Source organism: Chrysochloris asiatica, unplaced genomic scaffold (assembly GCF_000296735.1).
Source record: "Chrysochloris asiatica unplaced genomic scaffold, ChrAsi1.0 scaffold00103, whole genome shotgun sequence".
NCBI lineage: Eukaryota > Metazoa > Chordata > Mammalia > Afrosoricida > Chrysochloridae > Chrysochloris > Chrysochloris asiatica.
In genome coordinates, this window is record NW_006408621.1 from 4,074,023 (window position 1) to 4,089,822 (window position 15,800).

General features: G+C 41.0%; 1 protein-coding gene across 1 annotated transcript in view; it reads left to right on the plus strand.

Moving 5' to 3' along the window:
• The window catches only part of MYOM1 (myomesin 1), a 161,101-nt gene extending 149,784 nt beyond the window's left edge, over positions 1-11,317 (plus strand). The window contains exons 32-36 of the mRNA XM_006867294.1: positions 1,154-1,317; positions 3,710-3,746; positions 3,988-4,010; positions 6,262-6,317; positions 11,024-11,317. Of these exons, the coding sequence (XP_006867356.1) occupies positions 1,154-1,317; positions 3,710-3,746; positions 3,988-4,010; positions 6,262-6,317; positions 11,024-11,317 (574 nt within the window). The remainder of the gene's footprint in view (positions 1-1,153; positions 1,318-3,709; positions 3,747-3,987; positions 4,011-6,261; positions 6,318-11,023) is intronic.
• Positions 11,318-15,800: the final 4,483 nt, after the last annotated feature.

The following is a 15,800-nucleotide window of genomic DNA, read 5'->3' on the forward strand; positions in this document are numbered from 1 at the left end:
GCCATCAAGCCCTGCCTCCCCAACAGCATATTTCCATTCACATCGACATTGAGGAGACAGCTCTACCCCAGTCATATTTTGAGTATCTTCCAACTTGAGGAGCTCATCTTTTGGATATTATATTTGACAATATTCTACTACTATTCATAAGGTTTGCAGTGGCTAACCATTTCAGAAATGGTCTGCTCTCCTTCCTGTCTTAGTCTGGGAGCTCCACTGAAATTTGTCAACCATGTGGCTCTGCTGGTATTTGAAATACCAGTGGCATGGTTTCCAGCATCACAGCAACAAACTGACAAACAAGTGACTATGATAGTGTAGTATAATAGTGTTTAGTGCTTTTTTTTTTTTTTAATTTCTCCTCATTTTTTACAAACTTCTCCTAAAGTTTTTTGTTTGTTTGTTTGTTTTTAACATCACTCAGAGTAAATCCACTTACTTTTTGCTTATTTCAGCTAAGACAACAACACTTCTGGACTGTTGTGCATACAATGAAGGGTTATACTTGCTATTTTTTCTCCTACTCAAGGCCTACCATAAAATACTCAGAAACTGGTTTGTGGACAGAGGACATACCTCATTCATTCTGGCAACAGTTCTGCTTTTCATTTACTCTTGCCTCTACTACCACATGCAAATTTACATATGTTTTAAATAGCCTGTAACTGATCATGTAAATAGATGTCAGGCACTGTTGTTGTTGTTAAGTGTGGACCTCCTAAAGGATGTTTTCAACCATCTTATAAAAGCTGGTATATAACCATAAATCATCTGTGTAAAATAATACATAGTTTGGTCTTCTGGTTTTAAAAAGTCCCTCAGTGCTATAAATAAACCCAAGCAAAACAAAAATAATTAATACCACCGAGAAGTGTTGGTTTGCTCTCTGTTCCAGGCTCCAGACTGCTATTGGGAATTAAATGTTATAGTTAATATCAGACTACACGTGCCCCTTCCTTGACCCTAGAGCCTTAGAATCCAATTTCTGTGCTTCAGGGCCAATCATTTCTCTGAAGCAAAGGAATAACATATGTGGAGCCCATGTAATTTGAAAACTTGTAAAACTGTACAATAAGACCTTCAAGAAGAGACAAAGTAAATATAAGCTTCAGATAAAAGCAAACACTAATGCTGTTTTCTTGGATTTTAACAGTGGAAATACTATTAAGTACACAGATAGAGTTAAGACTGGGGTCACCGGGGAGCAGATCTGGTTACAAATCAATGAGCCCACTCCTAATGACAAAGGGAAATACGTAATGGAGCTCTTTGATGGAAAAACTGGACACCAGAAGACAGTGGATCTTTCTGGACAAGGTAAGTAATATTCTGCAGATTTGAATTTACAATAAAGTTAAGTCTGGAAAATATGTAGGGTAAAAAGAGGTCATTACATTTGATTTGCTGATTGAAAGATCACTGGTGGTTTGGATGAATCCATTTTAAATCGGTTTAAAACAGGGTGCTAGAAGCCGGAATTCAGTGGAGAGTGAAGTGGGGAATGTAGGTAAATGCTCCTGTGGCATAAAGGTGATTACAGACACGGGCAGAGGGGACTTAAAATCAGCAGAAAAACTGTGTTTTTAAAAGAGTATTTTCTTTTCATGGAGAATGAAATTTGAACATATTCTTAGAGTCCCAGACTTTATTGAATTGGAAGGACTGCAGATGTGAGTGAAGGGAAATAATTAGGTGATCAACATTCTGATGAGTAGAGGGTTTGAGATCAAGAGAAGAAGGATAAATATTGACTTTAGAAAGGAGAAGGGAAACCTCTTCAGAAACTAGAGGCAGTGCATGTGAAAAACACACAGTACTAAGAAAAACTGAAGAAAGTTGGAGAGATTGGAGCCGAATGGCCTTGGATTTGTTGGTTATCTGCTGAGGGAGTGTGGGCCTCTAGAGAGAGCAATGAGAGGTACATACAAGAACTTTCCAGAGGAGAACAAAGACAAAAAGGTACAATACCTGGTTCTGAGTGTTAAAGATCCTGCCACTCCTCCCACTCCATGCAACGTATTCTTCATCTTTTTCTTTCTGATGAGATATAAGTCTACAAAAAGGGAGAGATGAACTTTTCCCTCCACATCTTCATACATCAAAATACAACCTAACTATGCAATAACTCTTAGTATATTTTTAATCCTCAATGAATATCTTCCTAATTTAAGCAGCAACCTTTCAATCCTCAATTCAGTTGGTCTGTGCTAAGTGCCCATTATGACCGGAAAGTTCACTGAATAGTCTCTCTAATTAAGTAGGGATGTCCACTCTACATATGTACAACAACACAGGTTTCTTTTAAAGTTCATCTGACCATTTGAAACTCAACAGAGAAAAAGAGAAACAGTAAGTGGGTAGGTAAATTATATTTTTTTATCCTTTGGCTCATCAAAAAGGAGCCCTGGTGAACTAGTGGGCTGAGTATTGGGCTGATAACCTCAAGATCGGCAGTTCAAGCCCATCAGCTGCTCTACAGAAGAAAGATGAGTCTGTCAGCTCATATAAAGATGAACAGTCTGGGAAACTCTCAGGTGTAGTTGTACTCTCCTATAGAGTCATTATAGATCGTAATCTATTCAGTGGTGATGGGTTTGGTTTGGGATTGGGAAGCCATCAAATCTCATTTAACTCTCAAATCATCCTTAAGTAAAAGCCTGTGTGTGGGTTGCCTTTGCAGTGGTTCTGTGGGCATCAGACACAGCTGGGTTCAGTGTGTACCCTTCCCATTCTTAGTGTGGTGGGTTGGGGAAAAAAGAGAGTTGGTTCACACTAACCTTCCCTCCTTTACAGACAAGGAAAAATAAGAACCAGAGACTTTCATTATGACTTTTATGGTTATATTTCTCATCTCATCAAATGGGGGAGATAGACTAATATTATCTATGTGTTTTCGAGATTTACAATGAATCCTAGACCATTGTTGTTGTTGTTGTTGTTGTTATGTGCCGTGGGGTCAGTTCTGACTCATAGCAACCCTGTACGGGGTTTCCAAAGCTATAAATCATTACAGGAGCAAAAAGCTTCATCTTTCTCCCATGGAACAGCTGGTAGTTTCAAATTGCTGACCCTGAGGTTCACAGCCCGATTGATAACCACTACGCTACCAGAGCTCCAACAATAAGATGAGAGCTTTAAAATGAAGCTACCATTTTTCCTGAGGTTCTCAAAGTGACGTACACTGCAAGCTAAGAAAAGGTCTTATTTCCAGAACTCACTTGGCTTTGATCTCCTCTCCATCAGGATATAAGAAGCATTGCTTCCAGCTGGCTCTGGCATGCCCTATGATTACAGTAACTGCTTGTGCCCTTTTACCCAAATACACAGGCCAGACTGCATAGCTGGAGACATTTACCCGTCTGCCTGGGCTCACTTCATCAGAGAAAAGCTTGGTTGCCATTCAGGATGCTTCTTAGACAGACAGTCAACTGTTATTTGAAACTGATTTTTATTTCCATTTTATCTTTGGGGGAGCTACTCTCTGCCTTTCTGTATGAAGATTTGAAGGTCTTTTGATCAATTAAAAGCTTCGCATATCTACCATTTTGCATTTTCTATCCAGAAAGCATTTTTCCTCTTGTTGACTGTGTTAAGTAGGCTTAGTCTTATCTGGACCAATCACAATGAACTGAAGTGAATTATAATCAGTCCCTCAGTGTTGTTAAGCCTCTGTGAGAAAACTCTAACTTGTCTTTTTTTTCTTTTAAAGCATATGATGAAGCCTTTGCTGAATTCCAGAGGTTGAAGTAAGTCCTTTTCTTAGCAAATGCCACTTAACTGCACTTAAGTCTCTGGTACATCATATGCTGCTCCCCAGTCTGAGAGACTTAGAAAGAGCCTTTTATTCTAGCAAGTACATTGGTAATAGCACTTTCCACTGTTACACTGAGCAGCAAGATGTTTCTGAGGCAATAAAACACAGTCAAGGTTAACAACTTTGAATTAACACTAAATTCTTCTTTGTATGTTTGTTTCTCTCCACCACAGACAAGCTGCCATTGCAGAAAAAAGTAAGTAAATTACTGTCCTGTTTATCTGAAACAGTTTCAAATTTCTTTTTGTATTTAGACAACAAATGGAGGAAAGTGAACGAACGTATTTTTTTTCTCTTCTGGTGTTTCTTTTTTTTAATAATAGGTACTCTACATATGTTTTCACTTAATCGCTTTAGTAAGAATGCCTATGAAAAGAAAGTCTCAAGTTACATTATAAGAATGCCATGCAGCTCTTGACTTGAGCTACCAACCAGAATACCTGAGAAATCTCTTGGCCTAAGGCGATCACACAACAGGCAAAATGTTTCAGAAAAATGTATATACAGTTAAAGAAAAGAAAAAGCCAGAAACATTGTAAATTTAACATCAGAGTCATCTCTGTAATTTGCCTCACAAAAAACATCCCACATGTCCCTGAGAGTCCCTGGAAGACAAAAGATGCTCAGTAAAGCCTCATGTTACTCTCATTTAACTAGACACAGTCTGAGTGAATGGCCAGTAAGCTGTCAGGTCTGAGTACCCAGAAACGCACTTCCTCGGACATGTCCTCAGCCCTTCATCTATCAGTGGTTTGCTTCACAAGCAAGGTGCTTTGAAGAACTCAAACAATATTGCCTGACCCCTGTTTTCACTGGCTAATTCATTAACATAAATCAGTTTCTTTCTTATTGTCGGAATTTGAAAATTCTAGAGGGTTAAAACTGTAGCGTCAACCCTGAGTTGAAATTGAAGGGAACTCAGAGGTGTGAGAGTGAAGCCATCCGTTCACTTCCTGATGACTCCAGCTCACTTAGGAATGGGACTTTCTTCCCCTCCTTTCTCCTCCGTCCAGCTCTTGGCTCCTGCCATGGGTTTGTGATGCCTCTGCTATTGGTGAATTGGGTAGTACAGGGGTAAAACTGTGATCGGCAGCATGTCAGAGGTAGAGGGAGTCATTATCTGTTGTCTGATCTCAGTATGTCCTTCCTGCTCCTGTCACCACTGACCAAAACAAAATCCACAAGCATTAGGCGACCTCGTTGAGTTTTGAATTTTCTAGGGGCATAGAGGCTCCCTTCAGCTCATGACCCCCTTCCTAGCTCTCTCCATCACTACAGTTCAAATCCTGAAGAGACCTTAAAGCTCTTCTCGTTCAGTGTGTTCAAGCTTTTATAAGCCAATGGCACTATTAATTCAAACAAAACCTTCCTCAAAGACTTAGTATACAAAGCAGGTAAAAGCAGAGTTACTTGTCATTGAAGTTGGGATGGCCTTCTAGTTTCCTAACACAGTGCCCCCTCCTCAGCCTCCTCTCAGGCATCTCTTAGAAATGTCTCATGGATGCTATCATGCAGAATTTGGAAATGTAATGTCCACAGATCTAGTATAATGCCTCATTCTACAGCGAGGGAGACTGAGGTCTGTGCAGTGAATGCCACACAGCAGGTCACACAGGACATTAAATATGAGTGAGGTTTATATGTGCCACAGTGGAATAAGGCTGCTGGAGAATGGAATTGTAGGCCCAAGGACCAAGAGTAATGAATTAATTGAAGTAGGTCTCAAAAGGAGACCACCTATCACTGACTGAAGGCTAGAGGAGCATCTTTGTGGGGATTACAGAAAGGTGTCCTCTTGGGGGCTGAGGCGATCGCACCCAGAGCACATGGCTTGGCCAGGGGAGGAAGCCCTGGATGTCAGTACCCACTCCTCTACCTTTGTGTGGGACCTCAGGATTACACAACCATAGATGGCAGCCCTGGATAGCAAGGCCAGCATCTGACAGAGTGCAGTCAGCCCACTATCACAGCAGAAGAAGAGGAAGAGGGGAGCTTTCTAGGAAGGCCTCAAAGAAAATCCACATCTGCACCAGCCTCCCGATCCCCGTGGCACATAGTCATTCCACTATGTAACCTTTTGTAATCATAGGGAAACCCATCAAAGAGGCCAAGCTGGGCTTGGAAACCATCCACAGAGATCTACACTGTCTCCTTCAGCTTAGTTCCACTAAGCTAAAAATAGCCAGGGAAATTATAGAGCAAGTCAATTCAATAAAGCAATCTCAAACTGGTATTTTGGGTATGGATACAGGCAGCTGCATGAATGCATGGCAATGTGGAAGAGGATTAGAATCCTCAATCACTGGATTCTTTTCTTATTTTGCATATGAAAACAGCTATAAAGAGAGTGCTATAAAATTGGGAAATTAGTTCACTGGGGTGGTCTTGGGAATGTTATCACAGTCCCCATCATTTCAGAGACTAATCAGAAAGGCCTGTGCTTGCAGATCGTGCCCGAGTGCTGGGCGGCCTCCCGGATGTGGTCACTATCCAGGAGGGGAAGGTAAGTGCACACCCACCTGTCCCCCTTTTCTCCACACCAGGACTTGTTGTTGTTGTTGTTAAGTGCCTTCGAGTCGGAGCCGACCCATAGCGACCCTGTACAGGGTTTCCGAGGGTGTAAATCCTTACGGGAGTAGAAAGCCTCATCTTTCTCCCGCGGAGCGGCTGGTAGTTTCGAACCACTGACCTTAAGGTTCGCAGCCCGATTCGTAACCACTACGCTTATTCAAAGTTAAAAATCCCATTTTCTAGTCATCTTGATGTTTTGCAGGCAAAGCATCAGTATGGTACCACTTTTGGCAAATTGAGGAGTCCTGGTGTGGTGCTGTGGGCTAATGTGCCAGACTGCAAAGTCATTTGAACCACAAGGTCAGTGGTTCAAGCTCACCAGCTGCTCCTTGGAAATCCTATACAGGGTCGCTCTTGGTCGGAATCAACTCAGCGGCACTTAACAACTATTACCTCAAGACCACTAAGTGGCTTTCCAGTCTTACCCTTTAAAATTATGAGAAGCTGAAAATGTCCAATCATAATTCTGTGACAAATATAATACAAGAGAGAAACAATCTCTAACATAGTAGAAAATGGACTGGGCTCTTCACTCTCTCAGCCTTGAAGAAATCCTGCTGCTCAGTGTATTTCCTGCAGGTTTTCTTCTGATGAAAACTGATTTCTTTCCATTTCGTTTTAAACTGGGATTTCCTGGCCCTCTCATAATCCCTCTGAAAACCAATGAATAGAATTTCTAACCTAGAGTTACTTTTCTTCAGACCTCACATTTGTTTCATTAAAACAAATTTAATATACCAGCCGTTGGGGCATAGGTATTTGCTGTGGAACAAACCTTTTTGGCAACTCAAAAGAACATTAAGACATAATAGATAATTAGAGTTAGGATAGTAAAACATGGTTTATGTAATTGCTTCATTTGTCTGAGTTGTTATTATTTTTAAACTCTATTTTCCATTTTTTCTGACCTAGTGAGGTTACTGGATCATAGTGAAAATGCAGAGAGAGAATATACATGAAAATGCTTATTCAAATGAAAATGCAGAGAGAGAATATACATGAAAATGCTTATTCAAACCTAAAATAGAAACAATCGTTTTTTCATGACACCTTAGGTGTGTGGCACTGTAGGATCAGCACTGGACCAACCAGCTGTTTCTCAGAAACCTTATACAAGGTTGCTATGAGTCAGAACTGACTAGACAACACTTAACAACAACAACAACAACACAACAATGCGCTTGGGGAGTCCTGGGGAACTGTAGGATAAAAATTGGACTGCTAACCACAAGGTCGGTAGTTCAAACCCACCAGCCACTCCTCAGAAACCCTATACAGGATCGCTATGAGTCAGAACTAACTATCACACTTAGCAACAACACAGGCATTTCAGAATTTTTTGTTTGATTTTGGTAAAAAGTCTAAACCTTCAAGCAATCATAGCTTTTGAAATCATATATCTGGTCTTCTTAGGTAATGAGATAAATGACAATGGTTTGACTCATATTTTTCTTCCTGAAATGTAGTGTAGAGTAATTTCCTAAAAAAATCAATGGTGGAAGAAAAACACTTTTCTCAATCTACCTGATTTTAAATGGCACTGATACAGAGGAGGTAGCAAGTGACCACAGACAACTTTCTAGAAGGTTATTAGAAGGGTAACTTTTACCCAGTATACTGGGAGAACTAGTTCTTTTTTCCTTATAGTTTCTGGATTTTAGTAAAGAAAAAAAAAAAAAATGAATGGAATTTAAAATGTAAAGTAAATCCAAAACTATTAACCATTAGGGAAATGCTAATAAAAAATCACAATGAAATATCACAGCACACCTATCAAAGGGCAGTAATAAAAACTGATAACAACAATAAATGTTGGTGACGATGTGGAGAAACTGAATCACTTGTACATGCTGATGGGAAGGTAAAATAAAATAGGAAAGCCATACTGATAAACTTCTCTGAAATACATGCAGTCACACCCCTGGGCATTTATCCCAGAGAAATAACAACTTAACTTAACATGTGTACACACAAAACACCTGCATAAGAATTGCATAATAGCTTAATTCATAACAGCCCCAAACTGGATAGCCCTGATGTTGCTTATATGATTAAATACATACCACAGAATACTACTCAGCAACAAAAAGAAACAGACTATTGATACCCACAACAATTCAGATAAATCCCCAAAGAATTATGCTGAGTGGAAAAATGACAGAGCCAATTCCATCCATGTGACATTTTAGAAATGGAGAGCTGATTGGTGATTAGGAATAGATGAGAGGTGAGATGTGGTATGGTTAAAGGAGCAATAGGAGGGATCTTTGTGGTCATGGAAACGTTCTGTGTCTTCACAGAGGTGGTGACTCACTTGCATGTGAGCATTCGTGTGCACACACACACACACACACATGCATCACAAATGAGTACAAGGAAACCAGGGAAATGCAAATCTGATCAGTGAATCATACCCAAGTCAATATCCTGGTTGTGATTGTGTGCTATAATTACACAAAACGTCATCATTGAAAGCAGCTGGGTCAAGGATATACAGGGCATCACAGTATTCATTCTTATCACCGCATGTGAATCTACAGTGACCTCAATAAACATTTCAGAAAAAAATGTAAAGTAAGCTAAAAATGTCAGCCTCAACAGTGGTCTTTAGAATGAGATAGGAGTATTTTGTTTGGGAAGAGCACTTTTGCAACTAGAACAGATTGGGTGGTGTTTAAGGTTGAGAAGTAAAATGAGGACAATGGAATTTGAAATTGAGTTAATTATCTGAAGCAGCTGTTAGGTTTCTGCTGCTGGGCTCAGAAATTCAAATAGGATGCAAATGAAAGCAAATGTTGATTGTGGAGATGAAATTCTCTACTGAGGTAGAGCAGAAGGCATCTTGTACTTATGAAAGAGAAAGTGGAGATGGAGAATGGAAATCAGCTCTACAGTAAGATTTGTTTGTTGGCTTTTGTGGTAAAAATAGTAAGTAATAAAACATTTACCAATTCAACAATTTTTGTATATATACTTCAGTGGCATTGATTACATTCATTATGTTATGCAATCATCCCACTCCCCTTCTCCAAATTAGGAGTCCCTGGGTGGTGCAAACAGTTAAGAAACTGGGCTGCTAACTGAAAGGTTGGTGGTTCCAGTCTATCCAGAGATACCCGATGACCTTCTTCTGAAAAACTTGTTGATGTTAAGTGCTGTCCGGTTGGTTTTGACTCACAGCGACTAACCTGTGGTGCACAGTTTCTACTCTGACACACATGCAGTCACCTTGAATCAGAGCTGATTTGAAAGCATCTGGTTTCCAAATTGAGGAGCCCTGGAGGTACAATCGGTTCAACATTAGCCTGCTAACAAAAAGGTCAGCAGTTCAAACCCACTCAGCAGGAGAAAGATGAGGCAATCTGTTTCTGTCCTGAAAATCCTGTGGAAAAGTTCTACTCTATCCTACAGGGTCACTGTAAGTCCGAATTGGCTCTATGGCAGTGGATTTGGGTTGGTTGGTTTTTCGTTTTGGTTTCTAAATTATTCTACTATCATTAATAGACATTCAGTGCCCCCCTAAACATTGACTCTCCCCCATCCCTGCTGCTAGTGTTGTTGTTAGGTGCCAACAAGTCGGTTCAGACTTAGGCATGACCCTATTTAGGGTTTCCAAGGGTTTCCAAACCTTTACAGGTGTAGAAAGCCTCATCTTTCTCCTGCGGCTGGTAGGCTTAAACTGCCAACCTTATGGTTGCTGCTACCCCTGGCAACTACTCATAAACTTTGGTCTTTATACATTTCCTAGAAATAAGGTCATATAATATTTGCCCTTTTTTGTCTGATCTACCTCACTCTGCATTATGTTTTCAGTGTTGGTCCATGTTGTAATGCAATCAGGACTTCATTTCCACTTTAGGTCTGAGCAGGATTCCATTATCTGTTTATCCATTTCTCTGTTGATGGCCATTTCCGATGTTGTTTGGGGCTATTGTGAATAGTACTACACTTAACATTGGTTTCAGGTTCCTCTATATTTTTGAAAGTCAGCCAGGAAGCCTCAGCCCAGCCCCAAAGAAACTTGCTCAGATTTTATTTCAAAATTTAACTCATACAGATGTATTAAACTAGACCTTAGTCTGGGGTGTTTGTATGTATCATCCACCTGATCATGTCAAACCACCAAAAAATGTTCTTGTTTTGTTGGTGGTGGTGAGAATACACACTGCAAAACCCACTCCTGTTCAATAGTTTTGAGGTATTATGATCAGTGATACTGTTACATTCTTCACATTGTGTCAACATTCTCTCTCTCTTCTAATTGTTTCACTCATTACCCCCAACCCAACCCAATCTTCTCATCTATGGCTTAATGAATTAGTCATTAATTCCTAAATGTGGTAGTTGGTGGCTGTGTGCCGTGGAGTCGGTTCTGACTCATAGAGACCCTGTACAGGGTTTCTGAGGCTGTAAATCTTTATGGGCGCAGAAAGCCTCATCTTTCTCCCCACGGGGTTAGCTGGTACTTTTGAACTGCTGACCTTGAGGTTAGTAGCCCAACTCATCACCACTAGTCATAACCCAAATAGATGCGCAATATTCAAGAGTAACCATCTTCAATTATCTGAAAGATGCTTGAAGTTGGGTCATCATTATATCTGATGTATTTCATTCCCGCCTATGAAATCTATTTTGCAGGACCTTAATCTCACTTGTAACGTGTGGGGCGATCCTGCTCCAGAGGTGTCCTGGATGAAGAATGAGAAGGCTCTGGTCTCAGATGACCACTGCAGCCTCCGGATGGAGGCAGGAAAGACCGTATACTTCACGATCACAGCAGTGAGCTCCTCTGACTCAGGCAAATATGGCCTGGTGGTGAAGAACAAGTACGGCAGCGAGATCAGCGATCTCACCATCAGTGTGTTCATCCCGGAAGGGGAGGCCAGGAAGTCATTGTCAGAGGCCCCCAAAGGAATCAAGAAGTCCAAGTAATTGTAGACGGGCGGGAACACCAGGAGAACTCACACTTTGTACTGCCTGTGTGGAGGGTTTGGATTAAATCTAAGAAGGTTTTGTGCTTTCTACTCTCTGCTTTCATACCAGTATGGGGGGAAAGTGTTGAATCTTTTATTCATACATATATGAAATGGCACCAACTAAAAAATTTTAATAGTTTTTCTTTATCTACAAGTCATGTGTCAAGTAAATACCATTGGTAGCAAAATCATTAGGAAACAGTTTTAAGAAAAAAACAAACAACGGAATGAAGTTGAAGGGGCGTTGAATGACGGTCAGAGAGCAGAAGAATGTGTTGTGGAGCTGAGGTTGGAGATCGCTAAAAGTTTGCCAGTAAATTCTCATGGATTGCAGTCATACTTCAGCATCCTGTCAAAATGGAGACCAGTTGTTAAGTCGGCTAGCGTATTTCGTGTGTTGTTATAGTATTGCTGTGTGTTTCTGTTGGCAGTCTTGGGATTGGAAACCTCCTTGGTACTAATAAAGAGTTCACGCGCCTGTCCTCACCACCAGCGTGCTTCCATTATTCTTACTGCTTTGTGTTTCACTGAGTGTCTCTGCTTATCCTTCTCAGTACTTCTGATTGAAATTCCTCTTGGCTAAAGCAGTAGATTTATAAAATAATCAGATAAGTCATGTGAGATCAAGTCATTCAGAGGTGTGAAACTGCAGTCACAACACAACATGATTGTGCCATGCAAGCAAGCTGATTCCCTCATTATATTGTCAGAGAATACTGGGTGTAATATGTGAATTCAATGTATTAAGATAGTGTGGGGGTCTATTGCCAGAACTGGCAGCCAAGGCTCACAGCTAAGAATGAAAGGCACTTTAAAGAAGCCACATTCCAAGTGCAGAGACTTGTCAGCTGGTGGGGTTCCCCTCCCTGCAGGGCTTGCTGAGAGACAACCTTCCAGCAGAAACCGCTTCAGGAAGCGCCAGCCCCTCCTCTTCCCTGTTCCCCACCACACACACACACATACACACAGTCACCTACACGCCACTGGAGATAAAAGGAATGGTAGACTGCGGTGAAACAATGAGTGTAGAGCTGATATTCCTCCATGTAAACTATCACTCAATAAAAACACATCAAAACAAAACAAAAAAAGCTCTGGGGAAGGGTTGTTGTTGTTAAGTGTCATCCAGTCAATTCCAACCCATAGCAACCCTGTGTAGGGTTTCCAAGGAGCAGCTAGTGAGCTTGAACCACCAACCTTGCAGTTCAAACAACTTTGCAGTCTGGTGCATTAGCCCACAGTGCCACATCAGGATTCCAGGGAAGGGTTAGAGAGATGGAAACACTGCCTTCAGAAGTATATAGACCGAGAAAGAGGATATTTTTTAAAAGTAATGATAAAAAAAATAAATAAAAAGTAATGGTAGAGATTTTCCTCCTTCTCCTATGAAGGGTCAGGGGAGGGCCACATACACATACTCCCTTTGACAGTTAGGAATGCACTACTGCTGATTCGCTTGTCCAGTGGAGTGCCCAATGGTACTGTGCAATGTTGAGCCCCGGATGAGAGCCAGACAGTCATGTCCACACTCTTAGGCATGGCAAGTAAGTGAGTTTCTGAGGGTCAGGCAGATCCTGCAGAAGGTGCTGACCTTGAGCTGGCTGCAGTTGTCCCTCCCCTCAGTAAAGGGACTACTTGTGACCAAGTGGACCCAGAAGGAGAGGGAAAGCCAAGGAGAGGGAAAGACGTCAAGCAGGGGCTGATCTCTCACAGTCAGAGTCCCCACGCCAGTTACCTTTTTCCCAGTTACTGTTGAGCCAATTCTGACCTATGGCAACCCCATGTATATCAGAGTAGTGCTGTGCTCCATAGAATTTTCAGTGGCTGAGTTTTGGAAGTACAGGTAGTCTCCAACTTATGACCGAGTTCCATTTGATGACTCTGTTGGACTCGGTTCTGTCATGAATTGAATACATCTCTTTTTTTTTTAGTTTTCATTTTTATTGCATTTTATTAGTATCTTCATATATCTAATATTTGTCTTTGGGGCTTAGCATGAAAATGATAGCATTAGCAAATTATGTACTTCAACATTGTATGTGGTACATATTACTAGTGATAATACAAAAGCAAAACAACAGATGGTCTTAAGTGCAGTTTGGCATAACTCGAATACACTATAATTAGGGAACTACCTATAGATCACCAGGCGTTTCTTCCAAGGCACCTCTGGATGAATTCAAACAGGCAACCTTTCACTTAGCAGCCAGGTGAGTTAATAATTTGCACCACTAAGATCTCTGAGAGGCTCTTTAAGACTCTTGTTGTTGTTGTTAAGTGCCTACGAATTGAATGAGACCCTGTATAGGGTTTCTGAGGAGCAGCTGGCAAGTTTGAACCACCAGCCTTCTGGTTAGCAATCCACTGCTTATCATATGGAACCACACCAGGATTCCATAAGAGTGTCTTGTTGTTGTTAAGTGCCGTCGAATCAGTTCCGACCCATAGCAACCCTGTATAGGGTTTCCGAGGAGCAGCTGTTGAGCTTGAACTGCCAAAATGACTTTGCAGTTTGGCACATTAACCCAAAGTGCCACACCAGGACTTCGGCTAAGACTGTCTAAAGGACCCCAAATGCACCTTTTATAAGAACTAAGAACAGAGTTCTCAGTGTTGAAAACAGAGAGGAAAGAAGTATGGGAGAGCAGAATCTATCACCAACTCCCACACTTCCCAGGCCCTGGAGCCCAGACTGGGGGAAGGCACAAAGTAATATTGAGTCAGATGAAAATAAAATTCTAAAACAAGCAGTGTGTCCTAAATTCTGAAACTGTGGAAATTTGTGAACTCAAGCTGTGCTTTCACTAAAATCCCTGCCAACCAGCAGAGAGGGATTGATGGGACACTGTTGGTGGCAGCTAGTGAGAGAAATCACTCATATTCATAACTGTATACACTGAGACTTCTCAATAAAATGACTATGAGAATGGTTTCAACCATAATAGTGACCAAAATAAATCAACTACATTGTGCTTGGATAGCTTAGGTTAAACGCATCACTGCTGAGAATACAAGCAAAACGATCGATGCATCAATTCAATTCTTTGAAGGTACTTTCTAATGCATAGGAACTTATGAATCTGTGACCAGCTAACTGGGAGCTGTTGAAACTGCAGAACCATGTTGAAGATAGAAAAGATTCTTCAGAGCTTGTTTTAGTTGTATAAAATTAATATCCAATGGAGTAATATGACAAATTAAGAAACCTATATCTTCTGAGAATTTTTATTAAAGAGCCCATAGAAGAATCCTGATCAAAAAGGGAGAAATGCAAAACAGAATTTCAAATTTTTATATATTCCAGGCTTCCTGGAGCTTTGAAGTCGGATGAGCCCCTGAAACCATTGCCCTGAGATAACCTCTAAATCTTACACCAAAAACTCCCCAGTGGTCTTCTTAAAACCAAATAGCTTAACTAGTATAAAATAGCTGCCTTAAGCATTTTTTCTCTTTAATAGCTACTTATATGGGATCAAATTGACAATAGTATCCCAAAAGATAAGATAGGAACCTTAATGTATTAAGTTAATGTGAAAGGACAGACTCAGAGGAGGGTAAAAATGGTTGCACAACTTAGAGAATGTAATCAATGCCCTTTAATAGGACATTTAGAAACTGTTGAACTGGTGTATTCTCAACAACAACAAAATAAGTAAAATTATTGAAAACAAACAAAACTGCAATGAAGCTGCAAGCTAATCCATGAAACATTCAAAAGACTCCTATGAACCCCAGTGGAGACCTGGTTGGCCAGCAGTGTGGCAACACCTGGGGACTCTTCGGCCCAGAGTCAGTGACATAGCCACAGAGGACTAGAGTGGAGAGTGAAGCGTCCGGCTGATAAGAAAAGAGGCCATATGCACAAGAATACCCACACTTGCAGATAATACCCACTCAACCTGGGTTCAATGACTGGATGATTAGAGCTCAACTAGAAGAAGAAAGAAGAGGGGAAAAAAATGAGTAATCTGATACAATTTGATGAACTTGACCTACAGCTATGGATGCAGTAACTCAAAAGAGGGAACAAATCCTTACAGCAAGGATCATTCCCACCCCCTCCACACATGGAGAGGACAGGGATGGGCAACTTGGACATTGGCTACCCAAAGTGGGGGGCTACAAAGGCAAGAAGTGTCTGGCTTACAAGCTTTCAAGAGGGAACCTAGATCCAGAGGGTACGGAGGAAGGTAGAATCTCCACTGAGTAGAATCCAATCTGTCTAGGTGGGACTGATGAAAGGAAATGCGGATAGGTCTCTTGTGATACAATAGTGAATAATTATTATCAGGACTGATTGTGAGGGTTGGAAATGTAAAGGTAAATGTTTTGTAGCAAGGAGGGGAGTGATTAACTTCTCAGTCTTGTAGCAGAGGTCCCTGGGACCATCAAGGGAGAAGAGCAGAGAGCGGGACCCTACCCAGAGAAGCAGTGATGCC